Raw genomic sequence first — 27887 nt, forward strand, 5'->3', positions numbered from 1 at the left:
CTAAAATTTCTTAATTTTGTTAAATTTAATTAAGCGAAAGGTTGCTTTAAAACAGATTTTACTATGATTCGCGAAATATTGCACAATGAAAACCAAAGTTTGCTCCCTTTATGCACTAGTATCAGCACTATGAAGTTTAATAAAATTTCTTACATTATTTCTCTAAAATTGAAATAAATGCATATTTAAGTAAAGTGAATTAATTTTTGAGAGGTAGAGACTTCATATTTGGTATGCTTACTCCACTAATTTATTACTATCAAATGGCACCAAGGTGAATGACTATGACCTTGACCTGCATGCTAAAAATAGCATAAGGATCGAGACTTCATACTCAGTATTTGGTATGCTTACTCCTTCAAATGACACCAAGATCAATGACCTCGCGACCTTGACTGACCTATATGCTAAAAATAGCTTTTTCAAACTGTGCTGCAGCTAGGCGCATAGTTTTTCACAAACACATCTTGTTTTAAATTTCTTGTGGGGATGATTTAGATATCGATGCAAAAAAAAAAAGAAAGAAAACATTGTTCCTACCTACATTCAATGTCTTATACAGGTCTGATAAATCACTAGATTTAGCTTCAAAGCTTGAATTACATATATAGCTTTATTTACCTAATTGAAGTAGCTTTATTTACTCCTAAATCATTTTTTAAATAAGCATTTTTCAGGATGTACAAAAACATTCTTTAATGTAGTAATAATAGTTTTAACTTTGAACTTATCTGAAAAGCATTCATATAGAACATTCTTGAAGTTGTTTCTTTCTGAGTGCGATTTCTATCAGAGTGCTGTAAGTTTTGAGGCTAATAATACAACTGTTTACAGTAAACTTCTGACCAGATTTGTGCAGTTTCTTTATTCTTAATTGAAATAGGAAAGAAGACCAGTTCAGATTAACATTATAATTAGATATAATGCAGCATAATGTGAAGTAATAATACTTATCTCTGCCTAACCGCACACAAGGTGCTGTACAATAACAGTGATCACTTAAACAATTGAAATACACCTTAAAATAAGTGCTCAAATTAAGCATAAACTAACAAAGTTTGATGATTCTAAACCAATCTTTATAACTTGCTCACTGAGCATCAACTGACAAAGTTTGATGATTCTAAGCCCCATAAATATACTTGTTCGTCACTCTCTGAAAACCCAAGATGCATTAACTCACAAAGTTTGATGGATTTGCCCCAAGTGGCTTACTCAAAAATCCGAAGATGCATCAGCTGACCAAGTTTGATGATCGTTGGTCTGAAGGTAATCAAATTATGCCTTTAAAAAAATTTGAAAACAAATGCCTGCAAAATTCTAAAAGTAGGTCACAGTGACTTACTTTTACTTAAATATGTTTTAAGGTCCCAAGATGCAGCAACTTACAAGATTTGATGATTCCAACCCACTCAGTGTCTGAAATAATGGGATGAGATGTTTTAAAAAGGATAAGACATAAAGTTGAGTAGTCACATGACCTACTTTTCTTACTCAGGAATGCATCAACTGACAAAGTTTGATGATCATAGGCTTTAAAGTGTCCAAAATATGCCTTAAAATCAATTTGAAAACAAATGCCTGCAAAATTAAACAAGAGGCCCAGGGGAACCTGAGCACAATTTCAGGCATTCATCATTTGAACAAACTAGAATACACTACCTGAGGATGATTCCATATAAATATCTAATCATAGCTTTGAAGTACTTGAAAAGAAGATTTTAAAAGGTTTTATATATCCCTATGTAAAACTATCAATATGAACAAAAATGATAAGACACTGAGTTTCATCTTTCCTGGCCCAGTGGTTCTGGAGAAGAAGTTTTTCGGCCATTTTCCAATACCCAATCGGAACATCACTCGGCCTATATTCCCGTCGGCCATTTTGGCCCCAAGTCGAAAATTCTCACTTGATGGAAAAGGCCTGGAGAAGAAGATTTTTAAAGATTTTTCCTATATATTCCTATGTAAAACTTTCCGATTGAACAAACTTAATCTACACTACCTGAGGATGTTTCCACATGAGTTTCATCTTTCCTGGCCCAGTGGTTCTGGAGAAGAAGATTTTTAAAGATTTTTCCTATATATTTGTAAAATCGGCCATTTTGGTAGCCCCGGGGGTCAAGAACAAACTGAATGTAGGATGACAAACAGGCCCAGCGGTTCTGGAGAAGAAGATTTTTAAAAGATTTTTCCTATATATTCCTATGTAAAACTTGGGTCGGCCATTTTGGCCCTACCTTTGTTTTACCTCATATATGATTCCACATGAGATCTTTCCTGGCCCACTGGAGAAGAAGATTTTTAAAACTATATACTGATTATCAAAAATCAAACTTGAATCTACACTACCTGAGGATGATTCCACATGAGTTTTCTTTGACAGTGGTTTAGAAATTTTAAAAGATTTTTCCTATATATTCAAAGTCGGCCATTACTACTTATGTTTTATAAAGATAAAACTTTGTTTTATTTTTGTTGCTTTATTTAGCGTATTATCTCAAAAGCAGTTGAGAGCAAGAACTATATTTTTACTCGTAACTTTAAAATGGCGACTATGGGGTTGACTTCCTGCCTTGAACAGGATGACATAAGCCGGCAATTGCTCTTTGAGCAATAAGCCCGGCTTACCAGCAGTGTCTCCAATAATATTCTACAAACCAAAAAAAATTGCAATGGCTAGCTGTATCCATTGCGAAAAAACTTATGTATATTTTTTTTTGTTATTATAAACTTTAAAACAAGAGACCCATGGACCACGTCGCTCACCACAGCACTGTGGCTAGGAAAAAGTAGAAATGGGTTTATTATTAAAAAGTTTAAATCCAAAAGTAGTCTCATGACCGATCATGGCTTTGCTATTCTTGGGTAGAAGATTTTTAAAGAATTTTCCTATATAATTCTGTGTAAAACTTTGGTCGACCATTGTCCCCGCCCTACCCCCGGGGGTCATGATTTGAACAAACTTGAATCTACACTACCTGAGGATGCTTCCATATAAATATGATCAATTATGGCTATGCTATTCTTAAGCAGAAGATTTTTTAAAAAATTTCCTATATATTTCTATGTAAAAATTTGGTCGGCCATTGTGGCCTCGCCCTACCCCCGGGGGTCATGATTTGAACAAACTTGAATCTACATTACCTGAGGATGCTTCCATATAAATATGATCAATTATGGCTTGGCTATTCTTGAGAAGAAGATTTTTAAAGAATTTTCCTATATATTTCTATGTAAAAATTTGGTCGGCCATTGTGGCCCCGCCCTACCCCCAGGGGTCATGATTTGAACAAACTTCAATCTACACTACCTGAGGATGCTTCCATATAAACATGATCAATTATGGCTTGGCTTCTCTTGAGAAGATTTTTAAAGACATATCCTATATATTTCTATGTAAAAATTTGGTCGGCCATTGTGGCCCTGCCCTACCCCGGGGGGTCATAATTTGAACAAACTTGAATCTACACTACCTGAAGATGTTTCCCCATAAGTTTCATCTTTCCTGGCACAGTGGTTCTTGAGAAGAAGATTTTTAAAACATACCACCAAATTTTCATTAATTCCCAATTATTTCTCCTTGAATGAGGGCGTGGCCCTTCATTTGAACAAACTTGAATCCCCTTCACCCATTGAGGATGCTTTGTGGCAAGTTTGGTTGAAATTGGCCCAGCGGTTCTTGAGAAGAAGTCGAAAATGTGAAAAGTTTACAGACAGACAGACAGTTAGACAGACGCCGGACAAAATGTGATCAGAAAAGCTCACTTGAGCCTTTGGCTCAGGTGAGCTAAAAATATAGGGAAAAAGTTAATTTATTCATTTATGCCCTATTTATTTGTCTATTGGGGGGGGGGGGGGGGGGATTAACATTAGAACATGTTAGAAGGGACCTAATCCAAACTAAACTATTTAAGTTTTAAAGAATTTTACTTTATATCATGTATATCAGTGCTTAAACTTCACATATTGAATGTTATTTTATTATGTTATTACAGCTGCATGTAAATCATTAAATGGAAGAACATTTGGATATAATACCCTGTAGTTAAACATGGTGAAACCAGTCGGCACAAACACATAATCATGGCGAACCCACTTGTTACCTTATGAATATGAATAACCATATACTAGGGCTGGGACGATAAATCGAGATATATCGTGATATATGTAAGGACGATACGAATATCAATACATATGAAGAAATATCGAAATATCGCCCAACAAAATCTGACTTCTATTTTTCTATGCTTATTTAGCATTTGGGGTTTAACTAAACATCTCGTGATACATATCGTATCGTGGCTCAAATATCGTGATACATATCGATATAGAAAAAGTTGTATCGTCCCAGCTCTACCATATACTTGCATTTCTTTTTCCATTTTAGATAAAAAACACTTTCATTCAAAGCCACCTCTGTTAGCCAAATAAAGCTATAAGTAAGAAATTCAAGCTATATTTTATATGTAACAATATGGACTGGTTATACTTGACTGGAAATCCAAGAACAAGGAACAAAGCAATATTTTACTTTATACATGTTATAATTTACTTCCAGTTCCAAACAAAATTTCTCTAAATTACATATATCAATCTGAATTTTAGTGTCATAGTCAAGAAAATAGTCATTCTAATGCAATTATTTTGTAAAACACCTTTTGATAAGCTAGTGCACTGGCGTTTGAAGCAGCAAAATGAGTATTAACGTGAGTGAAAGCTTTTCCTTGTGACTTCATAAGGCCATTCCAAATTTTTCTATGTTTAGCGTCCGCGTGCACCTTGGTTTTTGACAACCCATATGAGAAAAAACACACAACTACAGGCGTCCTGAGATTGAGAAATTTAGTCCAAATTTTAGAATTTTGTAAATTTCTCCAAATAATTCTGTACAGTAAGTTATATTGGGTGTATTTTAAGCCTTTTTTTCTTAAGAGTAGATATTTCTTCCATTAAAGCAATTTAGTTAGATCAAATCATTTGAAAGACGTCATTTTTTTTTAGAATTTTGTAAATTTCTCCAAATAATTCTGTACAGTAAGTTATATTGGGTGTATTTTAAGCCTTTTTTTTTCTTAAGAATAGATATTTCTTCCATTAAAGCAATTTAGTTAGATCAAATCATTTGAAAGACGTCATTTTTATGACTTTAAGCTTGTGTTTTATGTTTTTCTCTTGTGTGTTTCTTTGCGAATAGGTAGGTAGGTTTTTGAAAGATGAGTGGACGCTAAACAGAGAAAAACTTGGAATGGCCTAATAGAGCAACGCAAAAACACAATTGCTCCATGACGTTATACAAAGAAACTCAACAAAATAAGACGTAAACAACAAACAAAATGCATGGATTTCATTAGAATGGGAATAACCGATCTTCTAATTTGGTATTTGCGACCGTTAATGGTGAATTAACAGTCGCAAACATCTGTTTTACCGGCTCTCCTTACGCGTCGCTGGTACAACTGATTCCAATCTTTAAATCAGCATTAACGGTTGCAAATACCAAATTAGAAGATAGTTACTCCCTAATATTCATCTCATTAGATGCACCACCTATTCAATTATTACTGTCTCTGTTTATGGTGGACTAAGTCTTTAATAAAATACTGTGACAACAAAATGCAACATATGTATGGAGAATGGGGTTAATTAGTATTGTAACATATATACCATATACACATAACAATAGAAAAATCCACACTTTACAAACATTAAATCCCTTTGCAGGGTCAACCAAAAGTTCAAAAGGGAAAGAAACAACATTTCTCCTCTTTCTGCTACCAAACATTTGGGCGGGCTATGATGAATCCACTGTGTTTAAATTGTTTTTTCTTTGGATGTGTGGGTTGCCCCTAGATAGAACGTTCTATTGTTAAAATGATATTGTCCTACGGACACGGTTTAACAATAGAATTTGTTCCGTGTATTCGTAATGTAGCAAAAGAAACATAGGCGTTAACTCGTACTCACTATAACTCAGTGCATTTACTACAAACAATCTAGAGAGTTCCGAATGTAAACATGGCAGGTAAATTTGAAGCGAGAGAAAATTAATTGGTTTTTCCTCTTTGGATGGATTATTTTCTGGAATAAAAGGCATAAGCAATCTCAAAAAGATTTGTTTTGATTCATTTGGTAGTTATTTCCAGAGCAAATCCTTTTATATTCTTCAAAATCGTTTTGGAGCGGATCTGCTCCGATTTGCTACATTGCAAGTATATGGGACGTATTCTAACTGTGGTGAGGGCTTGTACCGAGAAAAAGTTAGATCATTGAACACTCTATAACTAGGTTCCCCCAACATGGGGCAATCAGTATACACTATGCAACGATTTTTCCTAGTCAAAACTACAAAGGCTACTGTGAGGATTCTATGGGTTTATCCCCTAAGATGGCGGCCAAGGGACATAACTTTTGACATGTTTGAAAAGTGTGGATTGAACTATTGATGTATACAAACAAGAAACTTATTTAAAAAAGACATAATCATTTAGTTGTTTTAAACCTCTTTATTTATATATTCGGATAAAAAAATTCTCTTCTTTCAACAACAACGGTCAATGCATATGTGCTCGACGTCAATTATCAGGATTATATTAACTATAATTTAGCGCGATGAGTTAAAATGACAAAATTCACTGAGGGAAATAGCAATACATGTAAAATACTTCCAAATACTTACGACTGTCAAATTAATTGACACACTTTTACGTATCCTCGCTTTAGACTTGAAATATCTTGATCTTTACGACAGTTGTTCAACAGGATGCCGAAATAAAGTAATTGACTTCTGGCTTCGTTATTCCAATGTTAACAGCAGGCGGCGTAAACAATGAATGACGTCAGTCTTACATGGCAGTTGATAAACATAGTGTAAATGAAAGCCGAGTACGTTTCATTGATGTGGAAATTCGAAATTGTTATAATTCCCATATCAAACTGATCTTATAAACATGATACATTGTTTTAAAAGAAGAATTCAAAATATATGTCTGGAAAAAATTTCAGAAGGGAAATCACCAGGAATAAAATTGATGATTCTTTCTTCACCTTCACTAGTTTTACCGCAAGCATCTTAAAAACTCGATTTCACAGCTCGTACAAAAAATGTTTCTTGCAAAGTCTGGACTAATAGAGTTTTTTTTAACGATGTTTTGAAATGACAAGAAATGATTTAAGTACTATAAACATAATTAAATGATTGGATTAAATAAAAGAAATTAAAGTACTGTATAAGTATAAAAATCATGATACTATTATTCTCTTCAAAAGCCAGTCGTTATCAGCCACAAGAGCGGCCGATCTTCTTGCAGTTGAGTTAAAATGTGAACACGGGGAATTGAGGTATTATATTTTTATTGCCACGATGAAATAATCTTCTGTTGATAACAAACATAAAATAAAAGTAATGAATAAACGTTTTTAAAAAACGCTTTATATTTTGTTTTAATTAATGTCTGTAGTAAAATTTAAATTTATTTAAATTTAATTACTCATCAATTATTTATTCTTTAATGATTTAAAAAAAAGAGAGAGAATTCTTTATAATGATAAAATTATATTTAATTGCTGCCGATTTAATACTTTTCATCAATTTAACTTGTAGTTGTACCTATTTGATGTTTGATATATTTAACTAAATGTTTGAAGAATTACCATAGGTAATTATGTTCCCCAAACGGAGTTTGGGAACATATTGTTTTTACTCGGTTTCTTATTATTATTATTATGTTCCCCAAACGAAGTTTGGGAACATATTGTTTTTACTTTTTCTGAATTTTTTCTTTGTTCTCCGGTACTTTTTTGTCCGCGAGTGTTCTCGTAAACTACTCATCCGATCTAGGTGAAACCTTTTTAGGGTCACTAGGTATGTTATGTAGATGTGCGGAACGAAGGTCATTTTGCGCGCACGTGCGTGCATGTGCGCGCACGTGTAACACGTGAAATGACCAATATAATAGATTTAGCCGTAACTTTTTAAATATTGGATGAAATGCTTTGAAACTCCTAATATAAGGATATAATAGTAGTATAGACATGATGACATGGTCAAAATAGCAAGATCTCACGCGCATGCAGGTGCCCTTCGCTGCGATTGGCTGAAAGTAAAAGTCTAAATATCTATTTTGTTTTCTGACAAAATCCTTTGAAATTTTGCACATAGTCTTACATTATGAATATCTACTGCATGATATATAAGAATAATCATGAACGCACGCACATGCACGTGTGCTGCAATCTGATTGGCTAAAACTTCAAATGCCTACAACTTTCTTGGTTCTCAATAATACAGGGTGAAATTTCAAATATGAATAGATATAATGATTGCCTACATTATACTACTATCAAAAGTAAATGCATGGACGTGCATGCACATGCGACCGCACACAATGTATTAAAAGACAGTATACTTGAGTGTTTGATGTTCATGCAGAATTAAGAACTTCTAAATGTCAAGACATGTAACATACTGAAGCATGCAGATCTTTTTACCCTTGACCTTGAAACTTAGGTCAAGGTCACTGGTAACCTGAATAAAATGTTGATATTAGCTATTTACCAAAATCACCTTGACCTATGAACTTGAAATCGACCTTAACCTTTGTCCTTGACCCAAGGGTAAAAAGAAACATGAAGTACATGTACATGTATCTAGAAACACCTTTCAGAGATTCTTTCGGTTGACAGGTTAGAAGTTAAAGAGGTGGTGGTTTTTAATGACCTTGACCTTTCATCCAAATGTCACAATCAATCTTAAGTTCTTGGAATAAGATACAAGATTCAGCTCCAACGTTAAATAGGTTAAGAATAAAAATACCCCCCCCCCCACCCCACCCTAATGGTAACGTAGAGAATCACTGTTAAACTCAAATAACACCTCGGACCCACATAAAATTTCAGGAAAACTTCAGAAAAGAGCTCGAGGAAAGTGTATTAAAATATTTCATTTGAAATTCCAAAGTATATAGAAATTATTAATTTATACAGAAAAAATTACAAATCCTGTCGTGTTTAAAATTAAAGTGCAGATGACCAAAGTTGGCATATAAGCCTTTTATAGCCTATTTATTCAGATGTCGTTAATAGCATTCAATTCTACTGATTTGAAATAATATTTTAATACCAAGCATCCTTTGTTTAATTTACCTTTGAAATTTATTTGAATTTTTTTTAGAATTACGCAATCCCCAGAAATAGCGATTTTCGGTATATTAAAAATCAATATACATGTACGCTCCTTCGTAAAATAATCAGATATTTGCATTCATGAAAAAAATATTAATAAGAAGGTGTTAAACAATATTGGTCACATTAGCTGACACGAATGTCTTTTTTAAACATCTCTTGTAAAACCCAGAGAGTAGCCCCCTATGCATTGGAAAAAATGAATAGTTCCGGTCAAAAAACCTTTATATATTTATTTACAAAGTATATAAAATTTACCAGGCACAGGTATCAGAGTTGTCAAAATGGCCTGAGAGGAAATATTAAAAAAATTCTGAACAGAAAGGAAAATCCCTTTTCCATGTATGGAACTACTATTGAATAAGTTCATTTTGATTGGTTAAGTATTGGCGTGATACCCTTAGTCGACTTTAACCCTGCCTTGTTGTCGGAATAAAACCAACTTTGAGCCCGAGGTTAAAATAAGTAGAGAAATAAAATGTGAATCGATATATTAAAAAAATGACATATGCTTGAAAAATGGTAAATTTATATATGTATTTTTTTCTTTGATTCGCGGGATAGAAAGATATATATGTTAATCGCTTAATCAACATGCCATAATCAACTTGCATATGCATGTACATGTACGTGTGCGCGCATGCAAAACGTTAAACAATATATAGTTGATATCATTGTAACTTTTATATTCTTAAATGAAATCCTGGGATACTTAGCATATTTATAAAAGGTCTTAGAGGAATAAGGCACGATAAGGGACATGGGGAGCGTTTGGGGAACATCTGTAACGGTCCCCGTTACAATTAGCACTAGTTATTATTCTTTTTTCTTCTTATTTCTTCTCCGGTACTTTTTTGTCCGGAAGTGTTCTCAGAAACTGTTCACCAAACTAAGTTAAAACCTTTTTAGGGTTAGTAGGCATGTTGTGTAGATGTGCCGAACGAAGGTCATTTTGCGCGCATTCGCATGCACGTGCGGGCGCGTGCAATGAGTAAAATGACTGATATATTTAATATGGTTGTAACTTTTATATTTTTTTATAAAATGTTTTGAAACTCATTATATAAAGATATATAAGTTGAGTAGATAAGATGACATGGTCAAATTTGCATGAACTCACGCGCATGCACGTCTGCTGCAATCTGATTGGCTGAAACAGAAATCTCAATATCTTTTTTCTTTTATGATGAAATGCTTTGAAATTTATAACGAAGACATGCATTAGGATGTACTACAATATGATATATAAAATTTTTCATGAAATCACGCGCATGCGCGTGCGCTGCAATCTGATTGGCTGAAACTTTAAATGAGTATAACTCCCTTGGTTTTCAACCAAACAGCATGGGATTTACAACATAGATAGACATAAAGGAATCCTACAGAATGGTATGGTCACCATTCACATGCATGCACGTGCGTGCACGTGCGCTTTGCTCTGATTGGCTGAAACAAAAATCTCAATATCTTTTCTGTTTTTTTACAAAATGCTTTGAAATTTAAAACATAAGCATACTTTAAGATGTCCTACAATATGATATATAATAATTGTCGTGAAAATACGCGCATGCACGTGCGCTGCAATCTGATTGGCTTAAACTTTAAATGGCTATAACTCCCTTGTTTTTCAACCAAACAGGATGGGATAAAGAACATAGACAGACATAATGGACTCCTACAAGAAGGTATGGTCTTCATGCACGTGCGTGCACGTGCATATGAGTAAAATAGTGTAGACAAGATGATATCGTCATTACGCTCATGCAATCACATGCTCACGCCTGCATTGCTTAAATTTGAAATACTTGGTATACTTTTGGGAAAACGTTGTTTACGTCTTAAATGCATAGATTTTGCCTTCTTTAATGAAACTTACAGGGAATATGGCACGAGAAGGGAGTTGGGGAGCGTTTGGGGAACATCTGTAACGGTTCCCGTTACAATTAGCACTAGTTATGTTCCCCAAACGGAGTTTGGGAACATATTGTTTTTACTCTGTTTCTTATTATTATTATTTTTTTTCTTATTTGTTCTCCGGTACTTTTTTGTCCGCGAGTGTTCTCAGAAACTGTTCACCCAACTGAGCTAAAACCTTTTTAGGGTTAATAGGTGTGTAGTGTAGGTGTGCGGAACGAAGGTCATTTTGCGCGCATACGCCTGCACGTGCGTGCGCGTGAAATGAGTGAATTGACTGATATACTAAATATGGCTATAACTTTTACATTTTTTGATGAAATGCTTTGAAACTCATTACATAAGGATATATTAAAAGTGTTAATAATATGACACTGTCAAATTAGCATGAACTCACGCGCATGCATGTGTGCCTTCCTCTGACTGGTTGAAACAAAAATCTCAATATCTCTTTTGTTTTTTGACGAAATGCTTTGACATTTTTAACATTGTCATGAATTAAGATATCCTACAATATAATATGGAAAAAATTTCATGAAATCACGCGCATGCACGTGTGCTGCAATCTGATTGGCTGAAACTTTAAAAGGCTATATCTCCTTTGTTTCTTGACGAAATGCTTCGAAATTTAAAATATAGTCATACATTAGGATATCCTGTAATATGATATACAAAACATTTCAAGAAATCACGCGCATGCACGTGTGCTGCAATCTGATTGGCTGAAACTTTAAAAGGCTATATCTCCTTTGTTTCTTGACGAAATGCTTTGAAATTTAAAACATAGTCATACATTAAGATTAACTGTAATATGATATACAAAACATTTCAAGAAATCACGCGCATGCACGTGTGCTGCAATCTGATTGGCTGGAACTTTAAATGGCTATATCTCCTTTGTTTTTTGACGAAATGTTTTGAAATTTAAAACATTGTCATGCATTAGGATATCCTGCAATATGATATACAAAAAAATTCAAGAAATCATGCGCATGGACGTGTGCTGCAATCTGATTGGTTGAAACTTTAAATAGCTATATCTCCCTTGTTTTTCAACCAAACAGGATGGGATTTAGAACATAGATAAATATAAGGAACGTCTACAAGAAGGAATAGTCATCATGTACGTGCACGCACGTGCGTGCCTTTGGAACGAGTGAAATTAAAAATTCACTTAAATGAATGATTTTTAATACTTTTGGACTGAATGCGTTAGTATATAGTCTTATCTAATGAAGCTTACAGGGATATGGCACCAAAAGGGAGTTGGGAAGCGTTTGGGGAACATCTGTAACGGTCCCCGTTACAATTAACACTAGTTATTATTATTATTCTTTTTTTTCTTCTTTGTTCTCCGGTACTTTTTTTGTCCGCGAGTGTTCTCAGAAACTGTTCACCCAACTAAGTTAAAACCTTTTTAGGGTTAATAGGTGTCAAGTGTAGGTGTGCACAACGAAGGTCATTTTGCGCGCATACGCATGCACGTGCGTGCGCGTGAAATGAGTGAAATGACTGATATACTTATTATAGCCATAACTTTTACATTTTTTATTGAAATGCTTTGAAACTCATTCTATAAGGATATATTAATAGTCTAGATAATATGACATGGTCAAATTAGCACGAACTCACGTGCATGCACGTGCGCTTCCCTCTGATTGGCTGAAACAAAGATTTCAATATCTCTTTTTTTTTTTGACGAAATGCTTTGAAATTTTAAGCATAGTCATGCATTAGGATATACTACAATATAATATATAGCAGGTATCATGAAAACACGCGCATGCACGTGCGCTGCAATCTGATTGGCTAAAACTTTAAATGGGTATAACTCCTTTGATTTTCAACCAAACAGGATGGGATTTAGAACATAGATAGACATAGTGGATTCTTACAAAAAGGTAAGGTCATCATGCACATGCATGCACGTGCATGCACATGAGATGGATAAAATCAAAAATACACTTGATGAAGCGTATTTTTTAATACTTTTGGATTAAATGCTTTATTATTTTATTATATTAATGTATATAGATAGTGTAGACAAGAGAATATGGTCATTACGCACATGCATTTACATGTGCACGCGTGCAAATGCTAAAATTTGAATATACTCGGTATACTTCAGGGAAACATTGTTAAAGTGTAAAATGCATAGAGTTTGTCGTTTTTAATGAAGCTTAAAGGGAGTATGGCACCAAAAGGGAGTTGGGGAGCGTTTGGGGAACATCTGTAACGGTTCCCGTTACAATTAGCCCTAGTTACTTTTTACTTTGAGGATTCTGAGAAATTTTTATAAGCATTATCAAATACCCTTGATGCGCCTGATTCAGCGCTGACGACCCGGGTTCAACCCCCCCCCCCCCCCCCCCCGTGTGCCGATTGTTTTGAATCACTTTTTCAGGTTGATTTTTACGCTATTCCTCTCTTTTTTTCAGTATCGGACGGAAGACCTCTCGTTGCGAGCAACGAGATCGTTTCTAGTTATTATGTTCCCCAAACGAAGTTGGGGAACATATTGTTTTTAGTCTGTTTCTTATTATTATTATTAAGGTCTTCCGTCTCCAACGGAAGACCTTCTTGTTTTCGTTCGGTTTCTTTTTCCCTATTATTATTATTCTTACCAATTTTGTGCACGCGATTTCTCGTATACTACTGGGCCGATTCTCATGAGACTTTCACATCTGATAGGTACTGATCTGAACCTTATTGGAAATTTTTTTTGTTGATGACGTCACTTCCGGTCGTGAGTTATCTACAATTTCCTGATTTTAAAATGCAATTTTGTCTGAACTTAGTAGCGAAAACTGCTTAAGATATGAACGGGAGACTTATTTGAGATGATAGTTTATGACTTATAGCGTTGCAGAATCGCCTTTTCGTGCATCGTCAGTACTTCCGGTCGATACCGGAAACAAATTTAAAAAACGCAATTTTTCAACTTTTTTTTTTAAATATTTTTGTTTTTGATTTGAATAGAGACCCTTTTGCAGAAGCGAAATATGTAATTTGTTTAAAAATCGAAAAAGCCAATCTCGAGATATTTGCATTTGAAAACGCGAAGCGGCGATCCCAATGGCTAAATGGTTAGCGCGTTGGATTGTCACGCGGGCGACCCGGGTTCGATCCCCCATATGACCAAAAAATTTTATCATTTTTTCTGCTCGATTTTTCAATATTTTTCAATTTTAGACCATTTGGAATAATATTTTATAAACTTTTAGGCATACCTTGCGTAATTAGGGGTCATAAGGGGTCAGAATGTCAAATCTTTGACGCTTTATATTTCGAAAAGGGGGAATATTTTGATAAGCAATATTGAACAAAAGATGGTTAGAATAATGTTCTCAACAATATGCATACTTTGAATTCTTGTAAAACGGCCCCATTAAGGACTTGTAGGAGTGGCCCCTAAATATTTCCATTTAGCATATCTCCACAACGAAGAGAAATCTCTGAATAAGTGTTGAACAAAAAATCTTTAAAATCACAAGACCTTTCATTTGATATCAAGAAAATGGGGCTGACCCCTCAAATTAGGGGCTCAGAGGGGCCAAAAGTCTTTTAACTATAACTCTCTAATGATCAATATTTTGTTATACATTACTGAAGCAAAAGTATTTATCTTAACAATATGCAACAATATATGATAGAATTTGGATCATATGTGAAGTAATTAGGGGTCACAAGGGGCCAGAATGTCAAATCTTTGTTGCTTTATATCTCGAAAAGGGGGAATATTTTGATAAGCAATATTGAACAAAAGATGGTTAGAATAATGTTCTCAACAATATGCATACTTTGAATTTTTGTAAAACGGCCCCATTAAGGACTTGTAGGAGTGGCCCCTAAATATTTCCATTTAGCATATCTCCACAACGAATAGAAATCTCTGAATAAGTGTTGAACAAAAAATCTTCAAAATCACAAGACCTTTCATTTGATATCAAGAAAATGGGGCTGACGCCTCAAATTAGGGGCTCAGAGGGGCCAAAAGTCTTTTAACTATAACTCTCTAATGATCAATATTTTGTTATACATTACTGAAGCAAAAGTATTTATCTTAACGATTTGCAACAATATATGATACAATTTGGATCATATGTGACGTAATTAGGGGTCACAAGGGGCCAGAATGTCAAATCTTTGTCGCTTTATATCTCGAAAAGGGGGAATATTTTGATAAGCAATATTGAACAAAAGATGGTTAGAATAATGTTCTCAACAATATGCATACTTTGAATTTTTGTAAAACGGCCCCATTAAGGACTTGTAGGAGTGGCCCCTAAATATTTCCATTTAGCATATCCCCACAACGAATAGAAATCTCTGAATAAATGTTGAACAAAAAATCTTCAAAATCACAAGACCTTTCATTTGATATCAAGAAAATGGGGCTGACCTCTCAAATTAGGGGCTCAGAGGGCCAAAAGTCTTTCATGTACAACTCTCTAATGATCAATATTTTGTTATACATTACTGAAGCAAAAGTATTTATCTTAACGATTTGCAACAACATATGATACAATTTTGATCAAATGTTACGTAATAAAGGGTCACAAGGGGCCAGAATGTCAAATCTTTGACGCTTTATATCTCGAAAAGGGGGAATATTTTGATAAGCAATATTGAACAAAAGATGGCCAGAATAATGTTCTAAACAATATGCATACTTTGAAATTTTGGTAAACGGCCCCATTAAGGATTAGTAGGAGTGGCCCTTAAATATTTCCATTTAGCATATCTCCACAACGAATAGAAATCTCTGAATAAGTGTTAGATAAAAACTCTTCAAAATCACAAGACCTTTCATTTGGTATCAGGAAAATGGGGCTGAACCCTCAAATAAGAGGCTCAGAGGGGCCAAAAGTCTTTTATCTATAACTCTCTAATGATCAATATTTTGTTATACATTACTGAAGCAAAAGTATTCATCTTAACGATTTGCAACAACATATATGATACAATTTTGATCAAATGTTACGTAATAAAGGGTCACAAGGGGCCAGAATGTCAAATCTTTGTCGCTTTATATCTCGAAAAGGGGGAATATTTTGATAAGCAATATTGAACAAAAGATTGTCAGAATAATGTTCTAAACAATATGCATACTTTGAAATATTGTTAAACAGCCCCATTAAGGACTTGTGGGGGTGGCCTCTAAATGTTTCCATTTAGCATATCTCAGCAACAAAAAGAAATCTCTGAATAAGTGTTGAATAAAAAATCTTCAAAATCACAAGACCTTTCATTTGATATCAAGAAAATGGGACTGACCCCTCAAATTAGGGGCTCAGAGGGGCCAAAAGTCTTATCTACAACTCTTGAATGATCAATATTTTGTTATACAAAAGTATTTATCTTAACGATTTGCAACAATATATGATACAATTTTGATCGTATGTTACTTAATAAGTGGTTACAAGGGGCCAAAATGATTTATTTTTATGCTTTACGTCTCGAAAAGAAGGAGTATTTTTATAAGCTATATTGAACAAAAGATCTTCAGAATATTGTGATAAAAAACAGAAACTTTAAAATTAATGAAGGAAAACTTATTGACATTCTCTGTTAATGAATATCTCAGTCAAAATCACATCTCATCTTATCGAGAAATTCAACGTTAGTAGCATAGACAAGATGACATGGTAAAATTGCAAGATCCACGCGCATGCACGTGCGCTTCGCTCTGATTGGCTGAAACTAAAGTCTCAATATCTTTTTTGTTTTTTGATAAAATATTTGAAATTTTGAATATAGTCATACATTAGGGAGATCTAAAGCCTGGTATAAAGGAATTGTCATGAAAAAATGTGTGCACGTGTGCTTGCAAGGCGCTCACGTGCAACACTAGAAATTCCAATATAATTGATATAAACGAACTATTTAATTTTTTAATGAAATGTTTTGAAAGTTATAATATAAGGATATATCAGAAGCATAGACTAAATGACATGGCAAAAATAGTAAGATCTCACGCGCATGCACGTGCGCTTCGCCCTGATTGGGTGAAAATAAATTAGTATCTTTCTTGTTTTTTGACGAAATCCTTTTAAATTTTGAACATGGTTATACATTATAAAGATCTACAGTATGGTATATAAGAATTATCATGAAAAGCATGCAGATGCACGTGTGCTGCAATCTGATTTGCTGAAAATTTAAATGTCTATGACTTTCTTAATTAGTTTTCAACGAAACGGGATAAAATTTAGAATATGAAAGGATATGGATTCCTAGTAATGGTACTATCAAAATTGAATGCACGAACATTCTTTATGAAGTGGGGCGCGAAATACGCAAAAGGGCCAATATTTTTAAAAGACATTAAAATGTATATTGTAAAGATTTTTTTATCTATTCTCACATATATAGATATGCTTATTGTTTAGACAAATGTAGATCACTTATGTACATGCACGTGCGTGCGCGTACAATGCATTAAATGACATATAGTTGATATCATTATACCTTTTATAATTCTTTGATGAAATCCTTTGAACTGACATTTTTGTAAAATGTCTTACAGGAATTAGGCACAAAAAGGGATTTGGGGAGCGTTTGGGGAACATCTGTAACTCCCCCTTACAATTAGCACGTTTATACACTGAATTGACGAGGGATTTTCCACTTCATGACAAGGGGCATACGGCGGGTGTACCGGTCGGCAGGTTTTGCTCACTCCTCCATGGTACCTGATCCCACCTCTGATGTTTAGCATGTTTTTTTCTCTGCTCCTGTTTTGTATTGTTTTATGAACTTTTGATCTTGAATATGTTCATATCTCCATATGTTCCATGTATATGGAATTGATTTATAATTTTATATACGCGTGTTCATGCAGTGAAGTTAATTAAATATACTGACTATTGAAAGAAGAGGAGCTAACAAGGCGTTCAGAAACCCAACTTCAGATATATAAAAATCATATTCAATTTTTGAAAAAAATTTTAAAAAAATTTTTTCATTATTGAAATTAAGATAAACAAAACCTTTCTAGAAAAATTTTCTCAAAAAAAAAATTATTCCAGACCTGTTATTGTACATGGTATTCGTGGGGTTCGAACCCCCTAGCAATAAAACATTATTCACCACAGGCACTTGAGGGCTGGCCCCCCCTTTTTTCACATCATACTGAAAATGTCCATTGAAAGAGGTTGGGCCCCCCACTTCTTACCAGAGTATAGTGATATCAAGGAAATGTAGCATTGTATTATTATCCCAAAAAAAAAAAAAATTGGCCCCCCCCCCCCCCCCAAACATCGAAATTAGAATTTTTTCAAAATCCCTCCCTTCTTTTTTGCTTGTCAACTTTTTCAGGTAAGTAAATTTTTTCTTCCCCCCCTTTAAAAAGGTCCAGTAGCATCGTTTTTCCCCCCCCCCCCTCGGCCCCCCTGTTGCTACGCGCCTGCTGAAGCAGAGGTTTTACCACAAAAATCAATAAGATGATTAATGACACATTTTATGTTTGTTTAACTTTGATTTTGTTAGTAAGTCTTTCAACAGATTTCACAGGGAAACCGCGCATATTTTCAACGTCTACATGAAAAATACATTAAAAAAAAAATGAGAAACTTAATTCTAATTACACTTTATAATATTTATCTAATTTCTTAAACAACAGATCTATGTTAAGCTGAACATAAAAGACAGTTCCAATTTTAATTTATATACCAGGATCTTAGCAATTACAGAGGCGTAGCCCAAAAACAAAAGTGGGGGGGGGGTCAACTCCAAAATTCTTTGACAAGAAAAAAAAAAAAAAAAACCAAGATTGAAAGTTCCCCAAACTCGAAAATCCTTTTCATGGGGGTGGGGGTGGGGGAAAAAACAACAAGATTGAAAGTTCCCCAAACTCGAAAATCCTATTTCGTGGGGGTGGGGGTGGGTGGGGGGTTAGTGGCCAACTTTTTCAAAGGCACTTTATTTAAAATTCCAATTTTCCCCCCCACAATTCTTGAATCACTATACTATGGTCAAAAAGGGGGGGGGGGGAAAATTCCCTTCAATGAACATTTCCTATAGTAAAGAAATGTTGGGGAAAAAAGTGGGGGGGGGGGCGGTTTTAGATTTAATTACTATATTACACTACAGTACTATATTATACAACTATTACTTATAGAGAAATGCTTACTCATTTGTTGAACATAAGAAAAATGCCATTAAATGGGGTTTTAAATTATTTCAAAATAGCTGTGATTTTGTTCTTCATTAAAAAGGGGGGGGGGGGGGGCACAGACATACTCTTCCCCCCCCCCCCCATCTGGAAGGGGGGGGGGCGTGCCCCGCCCCCCCCCCCTGTGACTACGCCTATGAATTAAAACAGAGCAATACGATTGATATACATTGACTAAAAATTATTCCTTCCCCCAGCCTCCCTAAAATCTTCCCCCCCAGTGCCACACACTTAAATTGAATTTGCACCTTTATTTGAGATGGAATTTCCGAAACATTAAGTGTCTGGAGCAAAATCATATTAAAAGCCCCTCACATAAATCAAATGAAGCTGAGAAAAAGGCACCAATTTTCACAAAGAAACGGTCAAATTTGGTTCCCGCAGCTCTTGCCAGATATTGCGGAAGTGTTCATGTATTTCTAGGACGAATCCCGAGCTGGGAAACGAGTAACAGTAAGCTGGGATATCACTGTGTTCCGCCGTAAGTGAATTGAGGATTTTTTTTCATCTCAATCACTGTAAAAAAGCTAATCAGGTCAACGAGCATTGAAAATTCCGCTTCGAATTCCTCCCCCGGGGTCCCCATTCCGCGCCCCCATATGTGGGGTTGGCACGGTGATCACTAATGATTTGTTTGTAGAACTATTAACGATTTAGTCTACACCACTTGAGGATGATTTCATAAATGTGATTTTACTGTATATGATATGATTTTCAAGATTTTCCTTTGTAAAAATTTCATCTGGTAGTGGTCGCACCCTAAACCAAGAGGTCTAGCTTGATATGACAAATCATGATTTGCTGTTAAAAAGATTTTAACTTTCCCCCCTATGCATTTTTAGTTACCCTACCCTACTCCGAGGTCATGATTTAAACAAACTTGAATCTACACAATCCAAATTTCATTTATTTTTCCCCGAGTTTCTTGAAATGTTTTTTTTACCTATCTCCATTTCTTAATTTTCCATTGAAGGGGTATAACTTTTTTTTGGAGATTTATATTTTCATATTTTCCAACATAAAGGTTGATGAACTTGTGATCTGCAAATAAAGGTGACACCATCAACAGATGAGGTAAGAATTGAACAGACCATATTAACGGATAGCTTAACGGCAATACACACTATAATATTAATCTGACAAACTTCTGTGCAAAATTGTGTAAGTATAAAAGCACACCACAATTTTTTAAAATATAAACGTGTTTATTGAATCTTCAACGAAAGGCAAAATCTTTTATTGGAGAGCAAGGATTTGATCTCATGCATATAATTCATTTTAATTCCTTAATGTATAAAAATTCATGTACTGATATTTAATCTTTTGCGACGCTTTGGTCTTGGCAAATTTGTTGAATCTTAAAATTGTGAATTCCAAATATCTTATTTCAACAATTTTCTTCTTTTATTTAGCATATTTAGGATGCTTAGGAGGTTTGCGACAAGCTGCACAATTTCTTATTCTCCATGTAGCAAAGTAACTTCCACATTCGACACTTTTGGAACTTTCTTAAACAGATCTATATTTGGATCAGTTTGAGAAGAGCTCTCACCTGCTGCACTTGAGTGATCTTCAAAATCATCAGCTAATGTTGGAAGTTTTTTTCGCTTCAATACGTCAGTTTCATCTTCGGAATCATCCGATTTTTCATATAGCACTAAGTATTCATCATCAGGATCGATATCCTCTGTAAAATTTCCCCCCAAGATTCTTTCATGTTGGAATTGACACCGAAAAAGCGGTATTTTTGATCCACTCTCAGAGGATGTTGATGATAGCTGTAACTCATCTCCATAATTAGTATCCTTGTTTTTATTCCATATCCTTTTGACTCGAAAAAATCTTCATGAATCGAGGGTCTGTATACTTCACTTTTTCTTGGGTGTTGAGGATGAACGTGTGTTAGCGTCAACTTAAGAGAAAACAGCCAAATAGCTTCCAGCTCTGGATCAGTTTCACTTCCACTGCCTCCTGACGCCTGAACCATTTCATCCTCAGATAGATCGGATGTATATCCAAAATCAGATTCACTTCTCATTCCATAAAAAAGGTCCATATTCTTTCTCCTCCATGTGTGCTGACAGTTTGTTTTGTAGTATTTTGAGAAGACAGATGGTACTCGTTTCCCTAATTTTTGCAGTCGCTGAAAGTTTCGGGTCGTATGGCTCCCTTTCCCCCCCGCTCTCCGTTAAGGTATCCCTGTGTTCTTTGACAGATACGACATCCAAACAATGCAAATAATTTTGACTCCATTCAGGCCTATCATTTCGATTAAGACTATCCTCATCTGCATTAGTCTTCGTTGGAATCCATAGGACCTCGTCATGGACTCCCTGGTTTCTTTGGCGAAATCTGAAGCATACTCCACATATCAACATTATCCTCGAAATTTTCATCTAGGTCTCGTCTCGAGACATTGGGGTTTTTCTCTAATGCAACTGATGGATTCAATACTTCATCTTTTATTTCTTCCACGATTGTGTTTGCAGTCTGAATCCACTCAGTTGGTTTTGTTTTTCTTGGGTAAGTTTTAAAACTTTCTCTATGATTCTTCTAAATCATGCTTAGTGATGATGTTGCTAACTAATGCAGCTGAAGTTTCTCTCTCCGATTCTAACCATAAAATTCAACTTCCGAATCAGTATCAGTGTTGCAAGCATCTACACCCCGCCGTGTCATCAGACGAAAGGAGAGATCTTTAATCACTTTCTCCTCTACATTACCAATGCCTACAGATTCAATTTCATTGAAAAAAGTTCCCTCTGTAACACTTGTTCTTTCGGTTGCATTCTTCTCCACACTGTCAATGCCTTCAGGTTCAATTTCATTGAAGAAAATCCTTTCCCCCTGAAACGCTTTCGATTGCATTCTTTTCCACACTGCCAATGTCTACAGATTCAATTTCATTGAAGAAAAAAAGTACCCCCTGAAACACTTACTTTTTGATCGCATTCTTTTCCACATTGCCAATGTTACAGATGCAACTTCTTTGAAGAAAATTATTCCCTCTGAAACACTGGCCCTGACATTTTCAGCGGCACCAATGACATCAATTGGCGATGCAACGGATATATCACTTGTATTGGATAATAAATTTTGTACACTCTGAATCATTGTGTCCTGCAATAAATAAATTGATACTTTAAGTAAGTTTCAAAGACAATTCTTAAATTTCTGTTAAGAGCGATGGTAACACTTTAGATATCAAGGAAATAAATGAATTTGTAACTAACTATAGAAATTGCAGAGAATGAAAAATGAAAGTTTTAGCCAAATAGTGCTCCATAATTAATGTGAAGTTTCATGTCGTTATATACATGTATAACTATTCCCTTTAACATTTTATAGAGTTACAAAAATTCAGCATACACGCATAATATCCTTAAATGTTTTGATAAAAACTTACCTTCACAAAACCCCCTTTTTTTTTCTGTAGAAAAGTACAACAATTATCTGCAGGAGAAACCACCCCACAACAACCTGAAACAAAGCCACGATTTAGAAAATTATGTTAAATAGTATATGGTATAAAGTTCTAAAAGAAATGGTAAAAAATTATATTTTTGTAAGTTTTCTGTATAAAATTTTTTTTTCAATATATAAATTCTCGGCAATAAGTATAAGAATAGGTGAAATACGGTTTCGGTGACATGTGCACTGAAAAAAAATTGCTTTTTAAAAAATCTCTCTACACTGACACCATAAAGAGTCCTGACTCATTGGTATTTTTAGCAGTTAATGTGATATGCCCTTAAATGCAATACTATAAAAATAGAAAATAATTTTATTGTACAAGTATAGATGTTTTTGATAGGCCGAATTTAGCAAGATTTATTTCCCGTTGGCCACCATATTGGGGGTCCAAATGCTTTCATTGTTCAACCAATTTTAAATTTTTATATAAATAATTTGCTATTTTGCATTTATTTAGAAATTATTATTTTTTGGGTATATAACTTTTTAAAAGCCTCCTTTATTAAAAAATTAATAAAGATTTTCCAACAAAGATTTCTGCTATTTCTCATAAACTTGGTTAGACAAAGGGAGGAAAAATCACCAAGTCGACCTCCAATATCAGGCGATGAAAACTATATCTATATTACTAAATTTGTAATCAATTCAAGCATTCTTAAAATTTTAAAAGTCCGAAATAAGTTGAATGAAATAATTATAAAAGTGATTGCTATTCACTTATTATATTGTTGTGTTTCAATATTTTTATGCGCCCCGGGTGATAGATCCAGGGGGGTATATTGTTTTTGTCCTGTCTGTCTGTCTGTCTGTTTGTTTGTCCCGAACTTAAACCTTCACCATAACTTTTGAACCATGAAAGATAGAGACTTCATATTTGGTTTGCATACTCCACTAATTAAGCTCTTTCAAATGACACCAAGGTCAATGACCTTGTCTGTGGCCTATATCTTAAAATAGCTTTTTTCTGCAAACTTTTTAACCCGCCATAACTTTTGAACCATGAGAGATGAGGGTTCGTATTTGGTATGCAAACTCCACTTACCCGGTTCTTCCAAATGACACCAAGGTCAATGACCTTGTGACCTTGACTGTGACCTTAATGCTACAAATAGCTTTTTGATCTTTGTTGCCGTCGGGCGCATGTGTTTCACAAACACATCTTGTTCATTGGGGTAAATGACACGTACCATATGTTTAAAAATTTAAATTTAAAAAAGCTCAATATTAACACTTTTATATGAAAAAAATTTCAATGTCCAAAAAAATTTTGCACTGGTGTAGAAAATGTCATTAAATTATCATATCGGAATAAAATACAGAAACCATCCGGGTTTACCTCATAGGACGTTGGGCAGCAGGTTCGGGGACTTTTTTCAAACCGAAGTTTTAAGAATTTTCCGGAAAGATGGATCGGGTTCACGACTAAAATGGAAAATCAACTATTAGTTTTTAAAAAATTAATATCCCTTACATAAGATCTAAGAAATAAAACATTTAGACATTGTACGTTTTGAAAAGATTATTATTATTTTCAAATTTGTTTTCAAATTCTTCATTCTTAAAATTAAACTTTAGACAAGCAGATGTTTACCAGGAGATGTAATCCGCAAGTTTATAAGTGGTAACACTGGCCAAAAAAGCATCCACTCCACCGAAACAAAAAATCTTCCTTCCAATTGACATTTTTCTATGTTCACTAGGGTTGAAATCTTTTCACCCGAAATTAACAGTTTTTACATTTGTGACGTCACGTAATTGTTCATGAGTTGAAGTCTTAAACGTCATAATTGATTTACTCTTTTCTGAAAATTATGTTGCATATCATGTTACTGTAACGATCTAAAATTTTTAAAACTGGTATCGAAGATTATTTTTTTTTAGCTTAACATATCTTTCATTAATTAATTTATTTATTTATTCATTCATTACCTGCTTGTTTCCTGATTAAAATATATCGCAGAATTGTTCTGACATTTAAATTAAAAAGTTGAATTGAAATATATCAGGTATTAAATTTATTAAATGTTTTTTTTTATTCAATTTAAAAAAGGGTACATTGTTATCGATTAATATTGCATTTTATTTCTTCCTTAATGACTCTTTTATTTATTAGAGATTACTAAAACGGATTTTTAAAGATTTCTTTTGAGGACAGTCAAGAAAAAAATAAATATCACAACAGTGATCAGGTTTCGAAGAAGTTTAAATTGATTTCGAAGTAACTATTGAACGACTTAACTTCTTTTTCTTGACATCCGTTTCGTCGTACGACCTGATTGTGCAACAACATGGCCATGGAGGAAGTTCGGAATGCTGGGGATGCAGAGAATTGACTTTACGTGGTCCACACATAAGCAAAGCCATAGAAGAAAATGGATTAGATGAGAAACTGTTTGAGCTTACTAATCTGAATTATCTTTGTGTATCTCAAACATGTCTAAAACATGTATCACCCAGGTTAGGAAACCTCGTAAATCTCACTAACTTGGTATTGCACCACAACCAATTGACGGCTTTACCAGAAGAAATACAATGCCTGACAAAGTTAAAGTTCCTCGATTTATCAAACAATCAAATAGAGGAATTGCCGTTATCAATAACAAAACTCGCAAATCTAGAGTCTCTGAATGTAAGTGTTAACAAGCTACTTTCATTTCCCCCAGTTAATGAAATGAAATCTCTTCACATTTTAAATATTTCTCACAACAATCTAACAGAATTACCAGAAGGAATATTTGATCCTGAGTTAGTCCATTTGCACACGATTATGGCTGGAAATAACGAAATGGAACATTTGTCACCAACTGTAACTGATTTGCCTCATTTACAAACACTGGATTTGACAAACAACAAATTGAAAGAAGTGCCAGCTGAACTTAGTGTATGTCCAAAACTCAAAACACTCAGCCTCACGGGAAACAAATTCTCAGATAGAAGATTCGGGAAGTTGGTAGAGCAATGTTTGACCAAGGCTGTCATGGAATACCTAAATAAAAATCTGAAAAAAGAAAAAGGACAAAACCCAGATAAGAAAGCAAAAGGGAAAAACACAAAACTAACAAAAAAAGACCTTAAGAAGGAGAAGATGATGATGTGGAATTTTTGACAGATGCTTTGAATGTGTTACACTTTCCAGACAAAGGTGGTTTGGTTGTGTCTGTTACTCCCGCTGTGTTGTCTGTAAGACCATACATTGTGTGCTGTATGTAAAAACCTGGACTTTCAAAAGACATCCAACTCTTTCAAGCAATTCATCACCCTTCAGGTTTCTACATTTTCTTTCATAATGATCGATTTTAGTTTCTATCCTATAGATATCCACATATTTAGATGTAAACTACATGTGAATTTACATTTTTTTAGACCAAGCTTCATGACACTCTGTGCAATAAACGTCAAGCAGCCACCATTGCTACTCATGATCTGAAGAGTGTGAAAGGTCCACTCAAGTTTGATGCCCAATTTCCATCTCATCTTATGGTATGTCCAAGTATAATTATTGTATTTAATTGTTTATTAACTTATTTGATGGAACATTTCCTGATTCTAGTGATAAAAAAACTTTTTGTCAATCTATTACTGTTATAATTTCTACTTCATACCATGAAGGCATAAATAGAAAAGCTTATCGAATATTTCAGATTATCCCACTTTCCCGACAAAGGAAGTTACAGGAGAAAAGTTAGTGAGGACTCTGAAAGAACAGAGGCGTTGAAAGGAGAAGAAAAGAAGCACAGTGTCTGGTATTCACAAGTATGTACTTAAAGCAATACTTGTATTAGACTTCCTATATGTATAGGTGCTTAATTCTTATTTTATAGTAAATGTACGTACAATAAATGTCATGTACATGTATGCAAATTTATGAATCTTTTTAGACACTAGAGATATATTTTCATGTAAAAACAAACCATAAAGTTTTAATTCTATATACATGTATTCCATTCTTGTTATTCCTTTAGAAATAATGATGCAAGCTTTGCATTCTTTACAAGACTGGCGTGCATCATTTTAAGAGACATAATGTTTTTAAAGAATTTGATATTTTATCATTCTTCAATGCACCATGAAAATATATAAATATAAGCATTTTATGGTAAATTAGCACAGACTTAATTACACATTGAATGTCCAAAACTTTCTATTCAGTGGTTAACTGTTGTAATTATTGATGTTTCTCATTCAAAGCCGAAATGCAATGTGTTCTTAGTGATCTTATTATAATTTTCCTTTTTAAATTTAACTTTTCAATATTTCCAAAACTGATAATGTTAAAAAGTTTGATCTTTAAAGAGAAGAATAAGGTCTTCTTTGGGAATTGCTTGGGCTTCTTGAAAAAGTTTATATGGACTTCTTTTTTCAGAGTAACAGTGACTTTATGTGCATTGATTATTGTTGTCTAGGTCCTGGACTTGCTGAAAGATAAGATCCAGTATCCCTGTTACTGGACTCAACTGGAGCTGTCATTTCCTTCCCGATAACCAACAGCAATAATACCAAGGTACTGGTGTAAGCCAAACAAATCCTTGTACAGAGGTGAAAGGGAGAGGAGGGATTAAAAGAGAATTGATTAACAGCTGATTCAAAACAAAAATTGAGGGAAGGGAACTTGAAGGAAATTTTAAACAAAAATTTCAAAAAAAAATGTAATTAGACAGGGCTAGACAAATAGCACTCCACCGGACAACAGTTTGGTTGGTGGGCAAGTAATTTGATACGATGCCTCCCGCGGACAAGTGATTTTCCAATTAAACAAAAAAAAATAATGTCTGATATACTCAAATATCTTTTGTGTTATCGCTTTAAAAGTATCATGAACCACAGCAAAGCACTTGTTTTCACTGCTGTTGACCACTGCATCAGCTGTACATATGTACATCAAATAGTCGGGACTCCTTTAGAATTTACCCATTGACGTGTTGTTAAAATATGCAGATGTCGTAAAACATGGAATTACTGATGTCGTCAAAACTTCGTATGGGAATTTAGACATTTATTGTCAAATATTTGAATTCATACTGTGAATACAGATGCTAGTGGTATTGAATTTGTTGTTGATTGTTGCTCCCTGGAAATCACACAGCCATGGTGTCGATCTCTTAATTGACACGCAGTATGTTACTTCAAAGACTCGCGCTCG

General features: G+C 34.3%; 1 protein-coding gene and 1 pseudogene across 1 annotated transcript in view; one reads left to right on the forward strand and one right to left on the reverse strand.

Annotated features, from left to right (window-relative positions):
• The window catches only part of LOC134235340 (uncharacterized), a gene marked incomplete at its 3' end in the record, with an annotated part of 34261 nt that extends 12932 nt beyond the window's left edge, over positions 1-21329 (reverse strand). Inside the window, exon 1 of the mRNA XM_062717472.1 lies at positions 21141-21329. Coding sequence (XP_062573456.1) covers positions 21141-21329 — 189 coding nt within the window. The remainder of the gene's footprint in view (positions 1-21140) is intronic.
• A 3712-nt stretch (positions 21330-25041) lies between these two features.
• LOC134235342 (leucine-rich repeat-containing protein 47-like) lies at positions 25042-27248 on the forward strand (annotated as a pseudogene).
• The last annotated feature ends 639 nt before the right edge of the window (positions 27249-27887 follow it).

The sequence above is a fragment of the Saccostrea cucullata genome, unplaced genomic scaffold (assembly GCF_032062105.1).
Source record: "Saccostrea cucullata isolate Sc308-1 unplaced genomic scaffold, CSIRO_AGI_Scuc_v1 ctg3435, whole genome shotgun sequence".
NCBI classification, from domain to species: domain Eukaryota; kingdom Metazoa; phylum Mollusca; class Bivalvia; order Ostreida; family Ostreidae; genus Saccostrea; species Saccostrea cuccullata.